Source organism: Triturus cristatus, chromosome 9 (assembly GCF_964204655.1).
Source record: "Triturus cristatus chromosome 9, aTriCri1.1, whole genome shotgun sequence".
NCBI lineage: Eukaryota > Metazoa > Chordata > Amphibia > Caudata > Salamandridae > Triturus > Triturus cristatus.
Genome location: NC_140592.1, coordinates 1,194,448,525 through 1,194,472,387, shown reverse-complemented (window position 1 = coordinate 1,194,472,387; position 23,863 = coordinate 1,194,448,525). Strand labels below are relative to the sequence as shown.

Below are 23,863 nucleotides of genomic sequence, written 5' to 3'. Positions count from 1 at the left end.
CCTTGTACACCTTTTCTGCACACAGATTAGGTCGAAAAGGCTGATCGGATTTGTTTTTAGACTTGATCAACTGCTTTACCACTCTATCATGTTCTGATTTTAGGATTTTTCAGGATTGTGACTCCCATAATTAAACAGGATTTACTCGCCATGGACAGCAGATTTACATATTTTGATCTTCATTCTCCCATATATGTCACCAAGGTGCTATTTTCTCTGATGCCATTGATGGAGGGTAAAGGACTGGAAGGATAACCTCAACCATTAACCAATGCTGCCTAGACCCATGTGTTGAAGGGAGAAGGTTTGAAAATGTTAGGATTCAGTTTATTAAATAATACTCTTTGATGTAATAATATAGGTCAGTAAATGCTCTTTACTCTAGGTTTAATTGTGAATGTGTGCTTTGATGCGATGAGGCTGTTCGTTTCATGTAATATTAAAGCACATTGGCATCCATCTCTAGTGAGTGTGGATTAAAAAGTAATATACACATATATGAGAGAAATAAATATTTTGCATGCATTTCTCAATGATGTGGTCAATTCAGAATTTGTTGTTTAGGTTTCACCTCTTTTTTTAATTCTTCTATCCTGTTTTCTGCCCATTCCTTTCCCCCTCCTACCTTACCTCCACTGTAGCAAATTAGACGACCGGATGAATGCAAAGGAGTTTCTAATAGAGTTGGATCCTTCAAAGTAAATATGTTTATATATTCTTGTTTGCAAGAATGCAGATCCCTTTTCTTTTAACTTCATTTTCTGTTTTCATTTGTTACCCCCTTTTTCTATTCAATAGATTTAAAGCTAGTCGCCTTTTATACCATTTTGGACACATCTAGAGGAGAGCACTGGGGGCACTCGAATCATACTTGAATGTCACATAACGAATACATAAGTCAGCTTGCAGAGCCTCTAATTTGGAGCCATTTTGATAGGGATTGCCTAATTGTTGGCCCTCGTCAAAAGTGTCTAGTAGGGTAGACCTAGAGAGCTGATCGATTTGATGAGGCTCATAATGCAGTCATTAGGCCTCTGCATGATCACTCTGGTTGTTTTGCATGTGGCAAAGATTGAGCTTGATACCATATTCTGTTAATGGTAGTACAAAACAGGGTCTTTAGATCATCGATTAGTACATAATTGTTGAAAAAGGGCTCCGCATTGAGGCAACTGAACCAGCCATTTATTTGTTGAAATTGCAAGTGCGAATAGGGTAAATGGACTGATAGGTAAATAGGAGTACGTCTTAAAGAAGCTGCCCCGTGAATGAATGCTGAATATAGAACCCGTGCAGATAACAACACTGACAACTGAAAAGGTGATAAGCAGATGGCATTTTAATATGCCCTGATAGGCTATGTTTCCATAAATGTAAGCATTATCTCTTATTAGTTTGAAAGGGTGCCTAGGGATGGAGTCTCCATCTGATTAGTAGCTGTGAGTTAGATGGGCTGCCTTGTTACAGGTGAAATGCTAGTATGGAGAAACATTAAATTAGAACTTTGAAAACAGTATCATCATGTGTAATAAATGCTGCTTTCTGACCCTACCAGACAGCATGCATTGTTTTTTCTAATGTTCTACCTCAGCAAAATTATTTGCATTGATTTTGGGGAAAAATCTCTGCACAACCACTGCTTCCAGCACTTGGAACTCCTTCTGTCTCTTAACTAACTGCTCATCCATCATGCTTCTGTAACATGTCATACCTCTTTTCATCTCCATCAAACATCATTCTGATGTGGTCTTAACACAGTGTGGGCACTATGCAAACACTGAATATATAAATAAATATTTACTTTAAAATGATTTAATCACTTAAAAAGGCAGGTTGATGTGGTCTAGAATGGGCCATCAACATAGGTTTTGTAGCATACATTGGACGTGCACACAGCCCTATATCCTGGATTGAAGCATTATCTTCACTTCAGAGCATTAGCATCAATATGCTAAGATATTGTAGTCTTTACAATGACTAACCCAAACTCCAGGCAACCATGTTGGGAAGGTAGAAACGAAGAGAAGTCCTGTTGCAGGTGAGGACAACCCCAGTGGTGTAGCACTGGACTACCTAATATGCAATATGTTTTGTAGAATAAACAATAATTTACATTGAAAGAGAAATCAATGTATCCTGATCAAAATATGTCGGTGGGTGAAAAACACTAGGTTGATACAAGATAAATGTTTTTAAAAACATGACATCTGGGTTGACAGCTGGAAAACTGTGACCACTATAAGCCAGAGTCTAAAATTAAGTAATGCTCAGAACTGAGAAATTGTTGTGTTCAGTGACAAACAGTAAAACCCGGCATGATTTCAAGTACATTTTGAGAAACATTTCACCAAAGTTGTATGGGGAAAGCAGTATTCGCTATAAATGAGTTTGTGTAATCTTTAGTGTTGAGGAATTCCTACTACATCAAAGACTTTTTCATATGTGTTGGATTAATTTGAGTTGGAATATGATGAGAAGAGGTTGGGAGGAACATGCAAACAAGTCTTGCAACATATTTATTCTTTTACTGCTCCTAATAAAATAAATCATTAAAAAAAAATATTTCTACTAGATTACTGCCTTAAAACAGTTAAAGAGAGAGTTAAACTCAAACAGTGCATTAGTCCAGTGATATTTACCATATCATTCATAGATCTATATTATTTTAGAAACGTAGTCCTTGCATATTGACCAAGCCTCATAATTATCTTTGAGAAAAGAGATTTGAGAGCTGTGCTCAAGGTTTCTTGGTACCTGTGAAAATCTGACTTTTTTAAAATGTTGTTTTTTAATATGTTTTGCGTGATGTTTAGTATTTGCACTGAAAAAGTGTAGGTCTGTGCGAAATTTGAAGGACACTGTTGTAATTCGTGAAATTTTGGGTGTTCCGATTGTTAAGCAAAATTCCTGAAATTACACCTTTACCCTGCACTGCGTAAATATGCTGCTGTTTGCAGCAACATTAGAGTGCGAGCACGGGAAGAACGTGAGTAGCCAGAACACGAGCAGCTGCAGTTCGTGAAAATTTGTTTTTTGGTGCTTTTTTTTTTTATTATTCAAAAATTGATACAAGGACGAATTTCACGCTAAAATATAGCGCAAATTGGCAGAGTGGCATCTTTTTACGTTCCCATAATTTCTTGTCATTTTGCGTAGTTGCTCTTAAGCAAATTATGTGGATTTCACACTGCTAATAATGGAAGCTTTGGAATATTGCATATCCCCCCCCCCATCCCCCAACTGCTTTGTACGCATGTATCCTTCAAGTTTGTCTTACTTTGGTTTAAAGGATTGGGGAGGGGGGAAACGCTGAAACAAAATGGGCCATGAACCCCAACTCCACCCCCAGAACACACTCCCTGTTCTATTTTGTCAGGATCAACTTGCTCATAGTTTCAGCTCTCTGTTTGTTTCTTGCTATATTTGCACTGTGTAAATACCATTACATAGTTGCATACCAAGAGACATAAAGGAAACTGGTTTTACAGACCTTCTATTCGTTTACGCTTCCACTGAGACACAATTCAGTACATTTTTAATGATGGATTGTTTGAGATGTACTAATTGTGACTGCGTATCTATAGTACCCTAAGGTGTTGCTGTGTCTTGATGATCATAGAACACCATGCGTGAAACTATAACATAAACAAAATGCCTCTCTGGCTTCACCTTGTTTGGCTTTCTGTGACTACCACAAATAACTCTGGGGACTGTCTTTCTTGGTCATTGCCCCACATCCATTCAGCTACGACTGATGCATAACCTGGTGCAGATCTGCACAAACGAAAGCTCTACCTGTACCTGCTACAGCTTCAAATCCCTCAGTCGGATCTATTAAATGTCATCGAGGATTGACTGCTTCTATTATCAAAGGTTGTTCTGTGCTTCTGTCACCACCTGAGCTCTGCCAGTATTGAAGGTTTCAAGACCAGTCTCTCTACCTGAACAAAGAGGGGTCTGTTCACCACATGTAGTACTGTCCAGGCTTTTCATGAGGACCTGAGGGAGGACTTAAATGTTATGGCACAGCATCCTTTGCAAATATTCAAGGGTCGGCAGCTGCTCCACCTGTGAGGAGGAAGTATAATCAGAGGGGAAAGCACCAAAGCAACATACAGACATATTATCAAAGGGTTCAAGTAATGACTTACCCAGTGTAGAGAGTAAACTGTACTAGGCTCCAAACACACCTGGATTCCCAGCCAAGAAAGAGGGAATTACCCTGCAGCACTGGTAAGGAAGAGAAGGGATCATGTGAGAAGGGAGACCCAACATATGATGAAAAGTAAATCAATGGAAGTTAAGGGATGGGGGAATGAGAAGTGGAAAAGGAGAAAAAGTGATGACGCAAATAGTTTGAGTGTGGCTGGAGTGTAAGCTAATGTGTTTAATAACCACTGTTGCTTACGGACATGGTAGAATTTTATAGTTACTCTCCCTCTAGTGAGCCGGGCAGGTTAATTGCTACTGCTGGTACTAGAGTGGCTGGTGCAGCTCAGCTGTAAAGATATGCCCTTTCAATTAGCATGTGTTCTCCATTTCCCTGTTCTCGGCCCTCTCATGTCTTGTGACTTGACAGCATCCACAAGTCACTATTTAGGACAATCTCAAACATGCAAACTTTGTAGCATATTCATTAATGCATTGCGATAGGTAAAATCAATAAACAGTTTATCAAAATGATAAGCCTAAAGAAAATTAAGCATTTTTTAATTTGCACTGAACTGGTGGATTGTTTCAATCTAACCTTCAACCATCTAGATAGATCATAGAGAGATCTGAGTAATGATCTAAGATGTTCCTTCCAAAGTTTGTAAACTGTGCTGGGTTACACTACGCAAATGTGTCTTAGACATAGAAGTGGCTTTACACTAGCACTATTTGATGTGGTATGCTCTAGTGTGCCATTTGCTCCCAGTGTTCTTTTTTCAGATAGACGGGGTATCCGTCCTTTTTACCAAATATACATGCTAATTTTTACACGAGAGGGTGCAACATGGGAGGACTTAACTCCAGTCATAATACCTTTCTGGGTGGGGGTGGCAAAATACTGCAAAGTTCAGTGTACACATGTTTATGTTTGATAATTAAGGCCAGTTGCTTTTGTAATGTAGTATGGTCACTGTCTGCTAGGAAAATTGTTCACATTTTATCTGGTCTGAGAATTATGGCTTGCAAATGATTGGTGAAACTTGAATGTATTTGAGGGAAAAGGATAGAAATGAGTGGGTAATCGTTTAGCAAGAAAGACTGATTCATCCTATGCCAATAAAATCACAGTTGAAATCTGCTGAACAATCCTTATGCGTGTTTTAGTCAGATGGTAGTACAAAGAGAAAGAAGTCCAGGTGGATAAGACCATAGTCCTTAGTAAACCTGACGTAAAGCTGAAGAAAACGATATAACTATACCAAGACTTGTTGTGTAGCAAAATTCTCTTTGTAGTAAGTTATCTTGAGACTTTTTATAGAAGCATTAGGTGGTGGCACTAATGTTTTTTATTGCATGTGCTTACGAACACTTCTATCTGGCTTGTGATTGTAATAAAATTGGCTGTGGTATGGTTCACATCAAGATCCCTAAGAATTCTTAATTAAACAAAGCATTCCTAAGGTTTGCCCATCTTACACAGAAAATAGTATTTGTAGAAGGCAGGGAGACTGAAGGGGGACCTTCCTTGCACCCAACAACAACACAAAGGTTTCTAAGAGCGAACATGACAACATGGAGGAGCAAGGTGAAAAGGCAAGTTGACTGCCATGTATGATGCAACCTTCCAGAGTTCTTTTTTGCCCAGAATCCCGTTCTTTAACAGAAGTTTTAGTTGGAGTTCGAAATTCTAGTTTCAACCTGTGTGAACTGCACATTTACAGTATGGCAGTGACTTCGCGGGGCAGCAACTTTAAAATGTAGTCCTTTATGAAACAAGCATCAGATCTGAACATGACCTTCCATCCCCCTTGTAAAGTGTTTGAAAAAAAAAAGTACTTACTGGCGTATATTTTTATTTGAAGTCGGTCTGGTGACTGTAAATGTTTTGTACAAAAAGCCTTTCGACTTATTGTTCTCATGTAGCTATTGAGTCGGAGAGTGAGGGCAACTTGAGGGTCGTTCAGCCCCCTGCTGCCTCTTATGTAGGAGGTTAAATAAATAGGTTGAGTAGGTGAAACGAATTACCCGTGTCTGCTTCACTTCACCAGAGTCGTTTTAGGACGCCATTTTTTTTTATTTGTATTTTCTGTTCCACCATTATTAAGAAACCTCTTCTTTTTGTTTGCCGCCCGAGCACTTTCCTTCTCACCTTTCCTGCTTTCTCCTCACCCTCAAGCCGGCATTACCATTTGGCCTACGGTTCAGTCTGTTTCTGCTGCACAGGAGCTCTCTTGAAGTCATGTAGTGTTTCTGAACCCAAGGAAACTGGATAATTATACCACTGTGTAAAGCACCCAAATCGCCGATGTTACATGGGTGGGGGGTCGCTTTTCGTGTGCCTTAATTCTGTCTTCCTGTCTGCTTTTTTGTGGACTTATTTTCATGCAAAGTGGATTTATCTACTTCCAAAGTTTCCTGTAATGCATATATTGCAATGCAAGTTTATTTGTCAGTGGGGAAAAAGAGGCCTTTATTTTATGTCTGGTGTGTGTATAATTATCTTGTTTCCGCTTCTTAATTTTGTGAATTTTTATTGGTGCCTTTATTAATTTAATTTGTGTGTAAAAAAACTCGTTTAAACTAATGAAATGCGTTGACAATTATTAAAAGTAGCCCCCTCAGTTACCAACAGCTATTTACTAAAGTATGTACCTGCTTTTTGTGGCGATAGGTCATAAAACAACCGAATGAAATATTACTGTATAGATGCAGCTGGAAGCTAGGGCATGCGTAAAAGACGCAAAATGTGTACAGTCGATTAATCTGCAATGCGCATGTTCTTTGTGTATTTTTCTCAGTTATCAATTGAAATAGTTGCTGCATTATTCTGCTTGTTGCCTTCCAAATTCATTTGTGTTTGCTGTTTTTGAGCATGTAAATGGAAGCTGTGCAAGTAGCAATGATGGCCTTGATGAAGTATGCCCGGATAATGGAAGTGTGCAATGTGCCAAGCTATTTACAAGAAACAGTCGGAAAACAGGTTGTGTCTTTTTCAATCCATTTTCTAATGTTTACATGTAGCTCAATCGAAAGCTGGAGGAGCTCAGAGATCACCTAGAAGGCAGTGCGAAAGGATACTCTCTCCGAGTAAATGTACGAATTCACTCGGTGATTTTCGATTTTCTTGAAACCTGCAGACTTATACGTCAAATCTGACTGATTTGTACTTTCAACATCATTTCTGTCTCTCACTCCTACCCTCTTTTCTCTTCCTCATTGTTGCTCTCTCCTTTTCTATCTCCTCTTCCCTCAGTATCTCTTAATTCTCATCTGCCTCCCATCTTTCCAACCTCTCCGTAACTCACACACTTTCAACTCCTCTCCTCTTTTTCCTTTCCTTTCTGCTTGTTCCCTGCTCCCTTCATTCGCTACTCCTGCCTTCCACCACTCACTCCCACCAAATGTCCTCTCTCCAGGTACTTTCTCTTCTTTTTTCCCCTCTGCTCCCGTAATAACCATCTTCTCTCTTCTTATGTCTTTCTTCTCCTTTCTCTTGTTCTTAGCTCTCTTCTCTCCCCTTCCACTCACCTCTGCTTTTCTCTCCTTTGTGTCCTACTTCTCTCGTTTTCTACCCCTCTTTCTTACATCTTTTCCAACCTGACTCTCCACCCCCATTTTTACTTCTGTCTTGTTTGTTTTGTCTCTTCGCGCTGTCTTGTATGTTCTCATTCTTACATGCATGATTTTCTGAAAGATGTAGGCACCTTATGAAAAAGTAAGCCCTTCCTTAATTAATATTTTCTATTGAAACCTTTGGCCCCCTATTGAAAAGGTTGGGTTGCCACTGGTTATGGGCCTAGATCAGATGCAAAAAAAATCCCTTTTCAAAATCAAAAATGAAACTGGATCTAATTTGTGACAAGTTAGATTGACAGCATGACAAGAGGCTTAGGAGCAACAGTTTGATTGTTTGTCCATGTGAAAGTGCCAAATACATAGTACTGCTCCTTAGGTGGAGCGGTAACAGGAATAGTTACTAGATGTAAGAAATGCATATGCTGCCAAAACACGGACATACATTAGAGTTGCCTTTCTTTTAGGTATGACAATTGACAGGCTATTCGTGTCTGCCTTAAAATTCTTTTTATGGGTGATTTTAAAAAAACATGTTGAAGGTTTCAGCTAGCCATTCAAGATGGTAAAAATTGAAGTAAGGAAGTGTGATTCCTGTGTGTGAGAAATCAAGCTTCAAATTTACTAGTCAAGTCTATTGCTTTGGCGTTTATTTCTCCAAGCTCCTAGGAGGAAAAACCAGAATAAAGGTTTAATAAGACTGTGTCTACCCTTTGACTCAAGACTAAGACCCAATACCCTTTCCTGGCGGGAGTGGGTTAGGTTTCAGCATGCTGCAAATCTGTGATGTCTCTGAATCACATGAGGCGAAAAGGCCAAAGTAATAAAGAGGGTAAGCCCACAAATACAGCAAAGCAACTCTTGCTTGACAAATTCTGTTTCTCTTCTGGGCACGATAAGGCTGTTCTAGAACAGAAGACAGGCATGTGGTGAATATACAATTCATGCAATAAAAGGATTCTGGCCTCAGAGTTGCCATTGTCTCGACCCTACACCCTTTTCTCAGTTGCCAATGTGTGATTAGGTGGCTGATTCTTACTAGGAATGGATCATGGTGCAAAAGTGAAGATTGCCCTTTCCCACCCCTGGACCCAGGAAAGCACAGACAGATTACTTTGTTGCTGCATTATGTTCTTCGTCTTCAGCTTCAGTACATCGGTTGTAATATTTCATAAGATTAGCAGCAGCCAGAGTTTGCTGGCGTCTCGCATGTGTTAGTCTGGTAACAACCCTGACTGAATGGAACACAAGTAGCGCTTTCTGTTCCGTAACCTCTCAGTACCGTGGTTAATGCAGTGTTGGCAAATCTTTTGATTTAGTTTTGTCTCTTAGCATTTTTATTAGTATTTTCTATTTTCCTAGTTACTTTGAACCTACCGGAAGAGCATGTTAAGAAACCGTGTAACATCACATTATTATGTTGAATTTCCCTGTGGGGTACTTGCTTGATATGCCTCCAAACTCCTGCCACAAGTTCCTGTGAAGCCAGGAGTCAGGGTTACTTGTGCAAATGGGATGCAGTTAGTCTTTGGTGAATAAATTCATCTAAACTCTGAAATCACCCGAATTTTAGGGTGAATAGTAGTTCATTTAGCCAAATTAATCTTTTGAATGTTCAGAGCTCCTAGTTCGCAGCAGAGGGAAACCCTCTGTTGTTAAGCCGTACAAGCAGTGCACTGTTGTTGAAATACTAAATAATTATATATATATATATATATATAGATATATAGATATATATATATATACATATATACATATAGAGAGAGAGAGAGAGAGATAGATATATAGAGATATAGCTATATATATAGATGGTTTGGTTCAGCCTCCACCCATTCAAAAGATGTTTCTTGTTATGCTTATAACTTTGGATCCCATATGTGAACCTGCACCAAATGTGGCGCATGCAACTGTGATACAGCATGCCAAATTTCTTGCAGTCCCGCATAGGGGGTGAAAAGTCAGGCTCAAAAACTGGGGGTTTCCCCTTTTAGTTCTCATAGGAAATGTTTCTTTCAGTTGCAGAAAAGCCATTGATGGGTGGTGTGCCAAACTTGGAAGCAGGCTTGCCATGGTGTGGTGAAATCAGTCTTCTCATGGTTTGGTGTAAATGTGTTCAATAATATTTGCTATATTAGCATTTGAAAAAGGTCTGATGGACTTCAAATCGTTTAAACTTTTGTATTTCATGGCAGTTTAAGACGCCGTTTTCAAAATCATGATTTCTGTCTATCCTGTTTTAATTTTTTGACAATCGTGAGTGGCTGATGAAGGGGATAAAAATTACTTTTTTACTACCATGTTGAAAATTGCAATTTGGCCCAAAATTGCAATTTTTGCACAGTGGAAAACACATTTCCATAGTAAGGGGGCACATTAGAAGTACCCAGTCCTAGAGTAGCGCTGCAAGAGAACTCAGAAGCTTGAAAAGTGGGGAAAAAACTATTGTTTCAGAATTTTCTGTGGTAAAAAGCGTGAATTTCATGAAACTCCCTATCTTGCAGATGGCATTTTGTATTGATTTTAAAGGCACTATTTTATCCAACCAATCACAGTTTTCATGAAAATCGCAATTTTTAGCTAACAAATGATTGAAAGAAAATCAGTTAGGATGCACAAGCTGACGCCCAAAATTGTGCAAACTGTGGATATGCGTCCTCGGACTTGTGCCAAAGGCAGTGCATGTGGGGTTTGGTCGCCCACAGCGAGATGAGAGCAGGGCATGGTCGAAAGCCAGGTCCTGTGACCAACCTCTTCTCATGTGCCACAGAGGTTGGGTGGCCTCAAAGGCTTAAATGCAAGTCCTGGCTTGTGGTCAACCGTCAGTGCACACAGCCATAGACAAGGGTACCCTACCAGGTAGATGAGGCACATCAAAAAACACTCTAGAAATGTATTGAAAAAAGCAGTCTAGATTAGTTATGTTTCAGCATATACATACCTAAGAAATTCACCTTTTGTTGTATGCAACACACACCATAACGCACGCCCCGCCATACTCAATACACCACAGTGTCAATGGCACAGGAAAAAGACAGTCTACCAGGAGTAAAACATTACATGCCTTGTGTGTGTTGCATGCAATAGCTTGCGAATTTCAGGCTTTTTTTGTGTTCGCTGGACTAAATGTGAACTGTATTTCGATTATATATTGAGAAATTAAAGTTTCAAATGTGTGTGTATGTGTATATATATATATATATTCACTGAAAAAACCATAGGTTTCACACATGTTATAGTTAGCGGAAATTTTACTGATAAAAAACCAGTGAAATTCCCCCGTTATAGTTAGCGCAGGCAACTATAACTCACGCGACTGCAATCCTCTGCTGATGCTAATACTGTATTTAGACACTTATTTGCCCATGTCTTCTTCCATACATTTTTAGCTATACATATATTACAATTATTTTTTTTTCATAAAGACACATATGTCATCAGCAGAAGATTGCAGTCGCGTGAGTTATAGTTGCCTGCGCTAACTATAATGGGGGAATTTCACTGGTTTTTTATCAGTAAAATTTCCGCTAACTATAACATGTGTGAAACCTATGGTTTTTTCAGTGAATTTGCAAGGTTTTTTAAATGCTAATTCCTAACTATAACGTGTGTGAAACCTATGGTTTTTTCAGTGAATTAGTACGGTTTTTTAAATGCTAAGTTTTTTTCCCTTATAATAAGCCCTGTACATTTGGTGGCCTTCGGCCACCAAAAGCACAGGGGGTGGGGTAAGTGTGGATAGTGTTTTTTGCCCTTAACATAAGCCCTGTGCTTTTGGTGGCCTTCGGCCACCAAAAGCACAGGGGGTGGGATAATTGTGGATAGTGTTTTTTTTATTTTTATTTTTTTACCGTACGCTTACGGTAAGCGTACGGTAAGCGTACCCCGCGAAATTGCCGAAAAAAAAATAAAACCGTTTTTGCACTTGGGGGATGTTTGGGGACTCCCTCAACATGACTATGTGGGAGGGAGTTGTCAAAACAGCCCCTTTACATGTTTTTGGGCTTGATATTTTAAAAATCACTCTCAGTGCGAGAGACAAAATGGCGGCCGCCGCTTCCTGGTTTCGGCCGATTCGAATGTTTACTAAGATCTAAGAGCCAATCAGAATCGCGCTCGCGCACGCTACCGTACGCTTACCGTAAGCGTACGGTAAGCGTACCGTAAGCTGGCTCAGATATATATATTGATTTAAAGGCTATTTTCTCAGAATCTACTGAACAGATTTACACCAAACCTACAAAAGGCACTTCCTTGACCTAGGGACTACCTCTCTGCCAAATTTTGAGTAATTCTGTTCAGCCGTTCGGGCTGTAGCTCGTTCTAAAGGTCCTATGGAAAAATGCATGGGAAAAACGCGTTTTGGGACCCCCCTTTTATCTCAGCCCCCGCTTGACGGATCCCCCCGAGACTTTCAGGGTAGGAGCGGAGCGTAGCGCCCCACCTATTTTGAAAAATTTGCGAGGATTCGTCGACCGGCGCCAAAGTTATTCAAAATAGAATGTTGAGGTTTTCCTATGGAAACGTGGTCCTAACTATAACTACCTACTGGCTATCGCCAGTAGGTAATATATATATATATATATATATATATATATATATATATATATCACACCGCAAAGGCTCTGTGGAGCTGAGAGATCTAATGATAACATCTCATTGGCTACTACCACATCAACAAAGATGTAGCGGCAACCCTTTTAGAAATCAGGGAGTCAGTCCCCTGTCTTGAGAAAATATGTTAACCCCCGCACCTCCCCTTCTCCCTAGGCCTGGGGGAGCCAGTAGCTTTTTTTTTTTTAAATCAGTACCACGGATCCACAGCTATGAGGGGACAAAATGGCATGCCTCTCCCCCTTTCAAAATTTTACTCTCCCCGGTATCTGCCAAGACCCAGGGGCTTAGTGGGATTTTGTTTTTTGGGGCGGAGTGTACGGTCCCACTCTCCATGCCTTCTACGATCCCCGAGGGCCCCGCCCCCAGGGCTGATTTGTTCATTTATTGGAGGGTGGCATGCGGCCCTCTTTCCCAAGCCTTACAAAGGCCCCAGGGAACCCATCTCCCGGATCCCATTTGTTAGTTTAGGGGACGGGTCGTGTTGCTCTCCTCTATGAGCAGCAGTTCAGCCCCAGCAAGCCCATCCCCAGGGCTTCCGCCTGCAGCAGGAGCAGTAATGCTCCCGCCAGGCGGGAGCAAACATTTTTTTATTCCTGTCCGCAAGAGCAGACAGGGAAAAATGCTCGCTCCCACAGGAGCAGAGTGACAATCTGCTCCTGCAGAGTGGGAACATGCTTGTAGCTAGCTCCTCCCAGCACCCAGGAAGGTTACTGGCCTGGAAGCAGGCAGGGACTCCAGGGGGACCTGGGGCTTTGCCTGTGGCCCCAACATACATGGTATATGGGTGCCCCAGTTGGGCCCCGGGACACCCACCAAAAAGAAATGTGGCCTTCTCTTGCCAGCACCCACTATGGGTGCTCCCCCTGTGAGCTTCAACAAAAAAAGGTGTGGGTGTTCCAGGTGGGACCAAGACAACCCCAAAAAATATATATGAAAAAGAGTAATAAATGCTCAGCCGAAGCTGCTCATCTATTATTCATTGCTCCACAAAGGAGCAACCCTTAATGCCCATTGTGAAATAATTCAAATAAATTCTGATGCATAGTGGCTTCCAAATGTGGGCAGGGGCATCACCAGCATTTCTTTTAAGTGTTGTGAGGGGCTGCAGGGAGTCGTAACATGACCCTGGAAACGTGGATAATTTCCTTAGCATTCCCAAAGCTATAGCTTTAGCTCTTCAGCTTGGGAATGCAGGGACTACTTGTGGTTGGTCTTATGGCTGCAATATGTGGTTTTAGAAGTGTAAAAGAAAGACTCTAACACTTCTGTAACATTGTTTTGACAACAAATGCTTTATTTAAATGTTTTATATATATATATCACAATAACCTTTTTTACTTTAAGGCATTTTGGTTTTGTCATGAGATCATTGAAATGTCAGTCAATAAGCATTTAAATAAAGCATTTGTACTCAAAACCATATTAAAGAATATATATATATATAAATATATATATATATATATTACCTACTGGCGGTCGCCAGTAGGTAGTTATAGTTAGGACCCCTTTTCCATAGGAAATCCGCAACATTCTATTTTGAATAACTTTGGCGCCGGTCGATGAATCCTCGCGAATTTCTCAAAATAGGTGGGGCGCTACGCTCCGCTCCTACCCTGAAAGTCTCGGGGGGATTCGTCAAGCGGGGGCTGAGATAAAAGGGGGGTCCCAAAACGCGTTTTTCCCATGCATTTTTCCATAGGACCTTTAGACAGAGCTACAGCCCGAACGGCTGAACAGAATTACTAGAAATTTGGCAGAGAGGTAGTCCCTATGTAAAGGAAGTGCCTTTTGTAGGTTTGGTGTAAATCTGTTCAGTAGATTCTGAGAAAATAGCCTTTAAATCAATATATATATCTGAGCCCGCTTACGGTACGCTTACGGTGCGCTTACCGTACGCGTACGGTGGCGTGCGCGAGCGCGATTCTGATTGGCTCTTAGATCTTAGTAAACATTCGAATCGGCCGAAACCAGGAAGCGGCGTCCGCCATTTTGTCTCTCGCACTGAGTGTTATTTATCAAACATGATGCCCAAAAACATGTTACGGGGCTGTTTTGACAACTCCCTCCCACATAGTCATGTTGAGGGAGTCCCCAAACATCCCCCAAGAGCAAAAACGGTTTTATTTTTTTTTCGGCAATTTCGCCAAGTACGCTTACCGTACGCTTACCGTAAGCGTACGTTAAAAAATAGAAATAAAAAAAACACTATCCACGCTTACCCCACCCCCTGTGCTTTTGGTGGCCGTAGGCCACCAAATGTACAGGGCTTATTACATCAGTAAAAAAACTATATTTTGGCAACATGAAATTATAAAATCGAAATAAAAAAAACACTATCCACATTGACCCCACCCCCTGTGCTTTTGGTGGCCGAAGGCCACCAAATGTACAGGGCTTATTAAAGTTGATAAAAACCGTGCACGGAAATCACTGCGTTAAGTGGGCGCGCACGCCTCGAATGGCGTAAAGTAACTTAGCATTTAAAAAACCGTACAAATTCACTGAAAAAACCATAGGTTTCACACACGTTATAGTTAGGAATTAGCATTTAAAAAACCTTGCAAATTCACTGAAAAAACCATAGGTTTCACACATGTTATAGTTAGCGGAAATTTTACTGATAAAAAACCAATGAAATTGCCCCGTTATAGTTAGTGCTGGCAACTATAACTCACGCGACCGCAATCTTCTGCTGATGACATATGTGTCTTTATAAAAAAAAATATTTGTAATATATGTATAGCTAAAAATGTATGGAAGAAGACATGGGCAAATAAGTGTCTAAATACAGTATTAGCATCAGCAGAGGATTGCGGTCGCGTGAGTTATAGTTGCCAGCACTAACTATAACGGGGCAATTTCATTGGTTTTTTATCAGTAAAATTTCCGCTAACTATAACATGTGTGAAACCTATGGTTTTTTCAGTGAATATATATATATATATATATATATATTTACTGAAAAAAACAAAGGTAACAGCGATGTTATAGTTGGGTTCAGATTTCACACACACAAAACCATAGAAATTCAGCAGTTCTAGTTTTAACTCTATAACTCGTGCCCTAAGGTAACTATGACTCGCACTCCCGCCGTGCCCTGTTTTCTCATCAGTAATTTCACTGCAAATGTTGCAGTGATATTATCAATGATGTCATAGAAGAAGTCATAAGTGATGTAATATGTGGGGTAATTAGGGTGCGAGTTGTAGTTACCTTGGGGCACGAGTTATAAGTTACTTGAGATAACTATAACTGCTGAATTTCTGTTTTGTGTGTGTAAATTCTGAACAATTACGGCCCTGTAACCTTTGGGTTTTTCAGTGAATTTCGAAGTTTTTTAATGCTACTTCCTAACTACAACGCCCCTGACACGTTTGTGTTTTTTCAGTGAATTTCTACAGTTTTTAATGCTATTTTCACACTATAACGTCCTATAACTGGAGTGGGTGTGTGAGTGGGGGGGAAGAGAGAGAGAGAGAGGAAGAGAGAGAGAGAGAGAGAGAGAGAGAGAGAGCGAGAGAGAGAGAGAGAGGGTTTGTGTATGGGTGGCTGTGTGAGTGTATCAGTGACTGTATGGGTGTGTGCGTGGTTTTTCTGTATGGGTGTGTGAATGACTTAAGTGACTAAGTGGGTGTGTGAATGACTATGGGTACGTGTGAGTGGCTGTATGGTTGTGAGTGGGTCTGTGGATGTGTGAGCAGTTGTGTAAGTGGTTGTATGGGGGTATGAGAGTGTGAGTGAGTGGGTGCATATATTTTTGTAATTAGGGTCTGGATCTGTGGATTCACACAGGGGCCACCCACTCCTCCCAAAAAGTTTGTAGGCAATTTCTTCCCCATGAGGGGTCCCTCATAGTCCCCTCTATCAAGGTACCTCTACCCTGAACCCTTGTATCCTATTTCTACTTTATTCCCCTACCGGCCCCCTCCCCCCAGGCATACCGTGACCCGATTGACAAAATGGCTGCCGCAGTTTTTTCTCTCAGGTTGTGGCCAGCCAATTGCGGGATTGCTATTTTTGGCATGTGGATCCACCTCAGTGGATCCACGTCTCTAATATACATTACCTTTTTTTTTAATAACTTCAAAACTACTGAATAGATTTACACCACACTACAATAAGCACTCCTTCTAGACCAAGATCTATCTTTCTGCCAAATTTGGTGTAATTCAGTTTATTGATTCGGGCTGTAGTCATGTTTAAAATCCCTGTGGGAAATTGCATTGGGAAAACGCGTTTTGGGAGGGCTCTGAGGCCCCAGAAGGGGGGCAGTCAATCTGCGTGACTCCCGAGGGTCAGGGACGAGCTGTGCTGCTACAGGCGCTTTTGAAACGGCCTGCCTCAATGCAAGTATGTGTCCCCTCAGCCCCACGTGCAGGGCAGGCGAATATTACCAATCTATCTGGCCAGGGTGCCCGAGCCACCGCAATCTGCCTGGGAGGGAAAGGGTGCTGAGGCAGGCAGATGGTGCCAGGCCTGCAGGAGTTTCCAAAACTCAGTGCCAGTGAGCGTGACCTCTATGGCCATGCGTGGAGGAGGGGCTACTCTGGCAGCAGCGAATGGGCCTGCCGGTTTCCACAAATGTTTCGTAGCTGACCTGGGGGCTCAGGAAAGGTTACCTATCGTTAAGGAATGTTGTGGGTGGGATATATTATTAAAGCTGATCCCCCTGCCAGAGCTCAGAGGAGGAGATGATAAAGAAAGACAACCCCAGCAAGGCCAGAAAGCGCTAAGGAGACGTGGCACTATTGTGCCAGCCGCACCCTTTGCAGTTTCAAAGCCAAAGGCCATTCCGGTCCAGCTAATAATAAGCAGCTCAGCTGGCAGCCCCCAGTAAGTCTGCAAGCAGCGCACACTTTGTTCTGCCTACCTGCCTGTGCAACTCGACTTTGGTTCATTATATAATAGCAGCCAACGACGGGGCTGCAGCGGTTGACAGTCACCAATTTGCGTGACTAACCATTTCAGTGCGGTGATGCGGACCAACACACTCAAATGCGTTAGTCTGACACCTGATGCATGGTACTTGGCAGGGCTGCATGTGTCAACCCAGAGAGATGTCTCAGCAGAGAGGCCAGCTTCTCCCCACACCGAACAATGTACACCTGTCATGCAAGAGAGGGGCCTTAGCAGAGAGACTAGTTTCCCCCCCTCAGCCTACAAAGCACACCTGTCATTGCAGCGAGAGAGTTGTCACCGGAGAGGCCAGTCCCTCTCCACACCCTACTATGCAAACCACTGATCTAAGAGAGTGGCCTTAGTGGAGAGGCTAGTACATCCACACACACTTCTACTCATCCATCATCCGAGACAGAGGTCTCAAAGGAGACAACAGTGCCTCCCCACTCTCGTCATCCAAGAGAGGGGTCTCAGCGGAGATCCTAGTCCCTCCCCACACACCACTACACATGATAATCACCCTGTGGCGGGTTGTTAATGGAGAGGTTTATGTATGGTAAAAAAAATGTTACTTTACTTCACAAAAAAAACTTTAATTCATTAAAAAAACAAAGGTTAAAGTAATGTTATAGTTAATTGTGAAAAGGAAATCTGTTTAAAAAAAATGTACTTAGAAAGTCACTGAAAGAATCAAAGGTTAAAGTAATGTTTTAGTTAGGTGAATTTGTCAATAACAACATTAACATTTTGAACTAAAAAAAACACAGAAATTCACCAGTTATAGTTAGTAGCAGTTGTGATGGATGTTGAAAAAAAACTGTGTGTGTGTGTTGGTGAGCCTAACTGGGGAGCAGCTGAACTCTGTTCATGTAATGGGTTTGTGAAATGATTGAAGATATTGTACACCAAATTGGTAAAGGCATGGGGGGTGGAGGAGTCTCTTTCAAGTTGAACCTGGGTCGGCGGTGAGAAATCAGACCCCTTTTCATTGGTGAATGGAGTGTGCCTTACTACTACTGAAGGGATGGAGAAAGACTAAAGTTCTGAGAGATGCTGTTCCAGGTTCTATATTCATAACTGGAAGGAGAGGCTCGGTATTTAGTCTTTTCTGTGTTTCTTTCAACGTGTAGTTTGGCAATATCCTGGATCCTTGTGGTGTGTGGCCTGCAGAGAACACTGAATGCCACAGCTTGGTAGGTATGGCAGTATGTCTTGAGGATTATGTGTGCTTGGAAGGGTAGTGAGTGGGAGACGTATGGTCCCATGGCTTCAGTTTGTCGATTGAATATACAGTGGTGTGAATGCCACTCTTCACTCTGGTTAGGTTGGCATCAGGAAAGCTAGCAAACATGGTATTACTGTTGTGTAGGTGGGATCGGACGGGTGCTTGGACAGTGGTTGTGATATCCACTGTATCAGGGAACAGGCTTGTTGCTTGCACTGCTTTCTGTGTTACATAGGGTCGTTGACTAAATGGAGGATGTCAATTTACACCCCTGTCAAATTGGGCACCCGATCCATGTTTCATACAAACCTTTCTTACAGTATTAATTATACACAAATAGCAGAGAAATAAAAAGCCATTGTATTCCTAACAATTTTATATTTATTGAATTGGAGTGGTTTACTCTTTATGGGGTTTCAGTTTGATTGTCTATTAGTCCTTCCATAAACTGGAAATGAATCACTCGTACATAGTGAGAGTGTTAGGAGTCCATCAACCACTCACCCCCTATTTTCCATGGCGTCTTGCCAGTGTGGGGAATGATGCATGGAGTTTGTTTGAGGGTCCATACATGACTACTTGAAAGGTAGATAACTTGATAGCTTCGGTTGACTTTTCAGAAGCATCCTTTGGATATGTTGTGTCAGACGAGGCTCTTCTGTTGGTGGTAGTTGTTCTCTGTATTATCGTTTGAAACACAAATGCTAAAGAATCATTTCTGGAGACTACCATGGGTCATGTAGCAGATTTAAGACACCCACATCTGCCTTGAGCTTAAATGCTCCATTAGGGAACATCAGCATTCACATCCTTGCAAGCTGTTACATAACAATCTCATATCTCCAGTGGTCACTTAGATTAACTTCCCTCCTCATAGGCTTCTGGTTTCCATGGGCTGCATTTTAAGAGTGGAACATTTATTTTCCTTTTGCTGATGATATTGGAAAATTAGCTGACTATGACTACAGATCCTCGACCTTTGAGGAACAAATGGGGCATTACTATGCTCTCCTCTGCTTTCTTCTCCTGGCAAGAGGATTGCCTGCTACCCACAGCTGTTCAGGTGAAGACCTCAAATCAGAGTTAGAATGATTGAAATGGACAACTGGAAGTGGGGAGGGGAGGAGTAAGGAGTAAAGATGTAAAGTGGGGAGCATTGATGTTCAATGGTATTTCCAATGTCTGTAAATGAAACTGAAAGAGAACATTGTTTTCTTACCTTCACTGAAGCTTAAAGTACTGACCTTCAATTATCCCTGAGGCTTGACTTACAGGTAGGTAATTACAGTTTAATTATTTGCATGCTGACCGATTACGTACATACTACCCACCTTTCCCCGTGTGTGTTCTGAAATAAATCTGTATGTAAATAATCACAGGTATAGATTATTTATGATAAGTAATCTATAACTGTTCAATTTTCTCAGATGGTAACCTGCTACTGATTCATTTATTAATACCTACCGTTCTCTCCTCAAAACCAATATACGATCTTGTTGACAATTTCCAGTTATATATGAATAATACAATTCTGCAATAAAAAGTCTTCAGGTTGGCTAAGAAAATACGAAAATATCAGTAACCGCAAAACCTTTCTCCCATCATCTTCATGTATGCACATGTTTCATAATGATAAGGCAGAATACGACTCCTATTATGTTTATTAGCACATTGAAGACGTTCAGCCAATAAAAACATTAAAATTGAACATGATCTTCCCTGCCCAACTCTTTCATTTTTTTCCTTGTCCCTATTAGTTCTGCAAATTCAACAAGTATGCTAAATAATGACTGCGATCCTCAGTGGATCATTTGTAGAAATTCTTAATTAATCCATTAATTTGTAGAACAAGAATATACACATTTTGCCAAATTTGCTTGGATGATGCATGTAAGCCAGGATTTTGAAAAGAAGTGGAATGTTCTAAAAACGACATTCTCGCAATATAACATAATATAACCAAAGAAATCACAGATCATGGGGTTAACCACAGGTGTAGCATGGGGAGGATCGTAACAATTGGCTGTCTACTGATTTTGAGAAGGGATTTGAGAATCTGCCACCCAAACCTTTGGCAAAAATTCAGTCCTTTTTGGGTTCCAAAAATGTTTTTTTAATAGGTCCCCATTTTGGAAAAAAGATATTTCTTATGAATAGAATTAAGGTGGAACCTTTTCCAAAATGTCAAATTTGAAATCTATTGTTTGCCACATTATTATGTTTTCTTCTGTGCACACCATATTTTATAGCTTGCGGATGTAAACAATCTACGCTTCCCCACATGCAAATTTAACATTTCTTAAATCTTTTAACATTTTTTGCAGCTGGAAGGAAACATTCAGGAAATGTTAAGTTAACATTGCCTGAAAAGTTGTTCGCTTTATTCTTCTTATGATCCGGGAAGCACAAGCATAAAGACACGAAGTAGAATTGTCGTTCTACGGTACAAAGTTGTGATGGAATTTTGAAACAAAATTGGTATGCAGTCCTGCACTATCCTAATGAATGTGTTTTCTTTGTCCGTGTGCAGGATGTGTCTAGGGAAATGAAGGATGGCTTGCATCCCTGATGGATGCTGTCTTTCAATCGCTTGCCTCGTTAATTCCAATAAATTATGATTTCTCTTTTATTTGGGAAAAGAAAAGATTCCACCTTAAATTGCTTGTGTTCTGGGATTTAAAAAACAAATCATCAAATAAATTGTCTGTTAATGTGGTTCTTAATGACCGCCCTGCTAATATGTCTCAGTGCTGGCGCCCACCTGTACAGAAAAATCTTTGCGTTGGCACCATTTTCCCTTTTTAACAGTGTTTTCTTTTCCCCCCACTGCACAACCAGGCTCGACTCCCTTCCTGCTCTTCCACCTATAGTGTTTCTGAGGTATACTTGCACGTGTTTATTTCAAATGGTCCACATGTTCACCCTCTCGCCTCCACCTTTGGTTTTTATTTTTTATTTTTTGCTTTTCGCTGTGCGCAAGTAGGAAAAGCATTTTGTTTCTTTCTTTCTTTCCAAAAAGCAATCTTTGCATGCTCACCCTGTCCGTGTGTCTCCACTGTATCTGTTTATGAACATCATTTGGCAAATGCACCCTAGGCGGAGTGGGACTCCACTACTACAGATATGATAGCTTGTTTAAAAATGTACCTTTGGAAGTATGTTCTGATTCGAATGCCTCTGTTGTGGAGTTTCTATGTGGATTGTTACAGGCGAATTGAAGAGGTGAAAATGGAATTCTGTTTATTATAACCAATTCTATTTCAGGCAATCAGCAAGAATGCTTCATAATACAGGACTATACCATCCCTTAGTTTCATTCAGTTGCTTTCATATAATTGCTGATTACTCTCACATTAACAGGTACGTTGCACTGACGCGTGCAAACATCATGTTTAAATTCACATTCAGAACAAACTACAAAAAAACAGAACACATGCCAATGGCCCTCAGTCCCTCTAAGTGAAGGCCCAGTTTTTGGGAGGTAATGCGGCACCCGGTAAATACCTGTGCCGCCAAGTGCACCTAGGTTAATGCACTAATGTTGTCCCCATTCCCAGCTGCAAAACTCGCATTGTCTGGTGTTTTCCCTCCACCAAATTCCTCCAGTTTTTACTTACGGAAATGTTGGCGGGAAAGCGTGGTATTACCGCACATCTTTTCATCTCCCTTCAGATGCAGGCTGCTGCTTGTGCTTGGCCCAGACTCGCCGTGCCACTCATAATGAGCCCTTATGCATTTTCTGTTTCACAGATGCCGCATCGTCATCTGTTCATTTGCCCCCAGTTTGTCCACTGCAGCTTCAAGCCTAACCTCTGAAGGCCTAGAAGTGTACGGCCACTTAAAACAAGACATCCTGCCCTGATGAAACAGGAATGAAAGATTGCTCCCATGGGAAATGAGCGACGGTAGCGGGGAAGCCAGATAGGAGGGTGCTAGGTAGCCTGGCCCTTTGCAAGCGTGTGGGGGATTGCCTGTAATCGCAGCTCGGCACAGACCTTGCTGTAGTTGCTACTTGCAGTGCACTCTGAGGAGTTTAGAAATTGCCCATTGGCATGGTAATTGCGGATCTGCAAAATTAAAAGCTAATGATACAGGCCCTGCTCGTGTGTAGCCGAATAGCCAGCCCTGTTTCCCCTCATGAACAGTCCCAGAGATGTGTTGCCACAGCAGTTAATGAGAAAAACAGCATGATTTTCCTAGCTCACCTCTTAAACTGCCAGTGCCTTGGTGCGCTTTGACATGATAGAAAGTTAATCCCAGAACCAATCGAGGCAGTAGAAGAGATCTTATAAGCAAGGAACTATACATCAAATATTAGGACTCCCGAGTAAGACATGTAGACGAGTCATGGTTCTCTTTTAAAGTAGTGCTTGGCATCCTTCCACAGAGTAGAAAAGCACAGCTCCGAGAGTGGTAAAACTGTCCAGCGCATGGGCGGCTGTGGTTTCAAAATCCAAGGCCACGGCTGCAAGTCCAGGGAAAAGGGCTGACAGAATTGGAGCCTTCATGTATTTTGTAAGACGTCCTACCTTAGTGGGAATTGATCATTCATGACAGAAAAAAAGGACTTTTTCCATTGCCTGCCACACAAATTTAGTCAATGGATGATTGTATCAAGTATGAACAAAAACAGTGGAATTAGAAATATTCCAATAGTTCAAAAATGGATGGCCTATGTACGAACTCATTAAACCTTTTGGATAAAGTAACTCTTAGGTGGCAAGTTTACTCAAAAAGGCATTTGCTCCTATAGGCTTGGACTGTCAGCTAGTTTCCCTAATACCTTACAACATTTCACTTCAAGGCAGCCGGCAGAAGCAAGGCCTCTTGTCCATTTGTATTGTACTTTGAGTCTTACATTCTATTAGGTGTCGGTAATACACCTGGCGTGCTGTGGGTGAGGGACATGACCAAAGATGCTTATGGCTAATGCAAAGATCCTGCCGCGTGACCAGAGGGACAAGAGGAGGCAAACCAAACATTCCTTATAGTTAGCTTAACCTGCCTTGTTGGTAACAAGGGCTGAGAGTGAAATCTTAACATCAGGACATAGTTAGGAAAAGTGCAGCGAAGGAGTTACACCACAAACCTACAATTAATAAAGAATGCGATGTTCAAGCCAGTTAGTAAAAATAAGGTATACTTATGTTTATTAATGAATAGCTACAACTATGAACATTTGAGGAACAAGTGAAGAATAAAAAACTCTGTGTGGTTGTCTCTAAACACATTATGTTTCAGATGGGTCAACTATTTAAAAAATGCTCAAAAAGAATCTCATTGATGTTAAAGCATCAGAGTCATTTAGCAGGCAGCTGGATGAGGATATAAGAGTTCAGTAGTAAATAACAGCCCTTACCGAATAAGAGAGCACCCGCACATCGAGTAATTCTAGGGGCC

The 23,863-nt window shown here is 41.2% G+C and overlaps 1 protein-coding gene across 9 annotated transcripts in view; it reads left to right on the top strand.

Annotated features, from left to right (window-relative positions):
* Positions 1-23,863, top strand: part of GPHN (gephyrin) — a 1,582,310-nt gene that overhangs the window by 1,228,174 nt on the left and 330,273 nt on the right. For 5 of the 9 annotated variants that reach the window (XM_085627214.1, XM_085627212.1, XM_085627211.1 and 2 more), the window contains one exon: positions 21,302-21,343. The exons of the other annotated variants lie outside the window; for them this stretch is intronic. In XM_085627214.1, the coding sequence (XP_085483340.1) occupies positions 21,302-21,343 (42 nt within the window). The remainder of the gene's footprint in view (positions 1-21,301; positions 21,344-23,863) is intronic. 9 annotated transcript variants of the gene reach the window in all.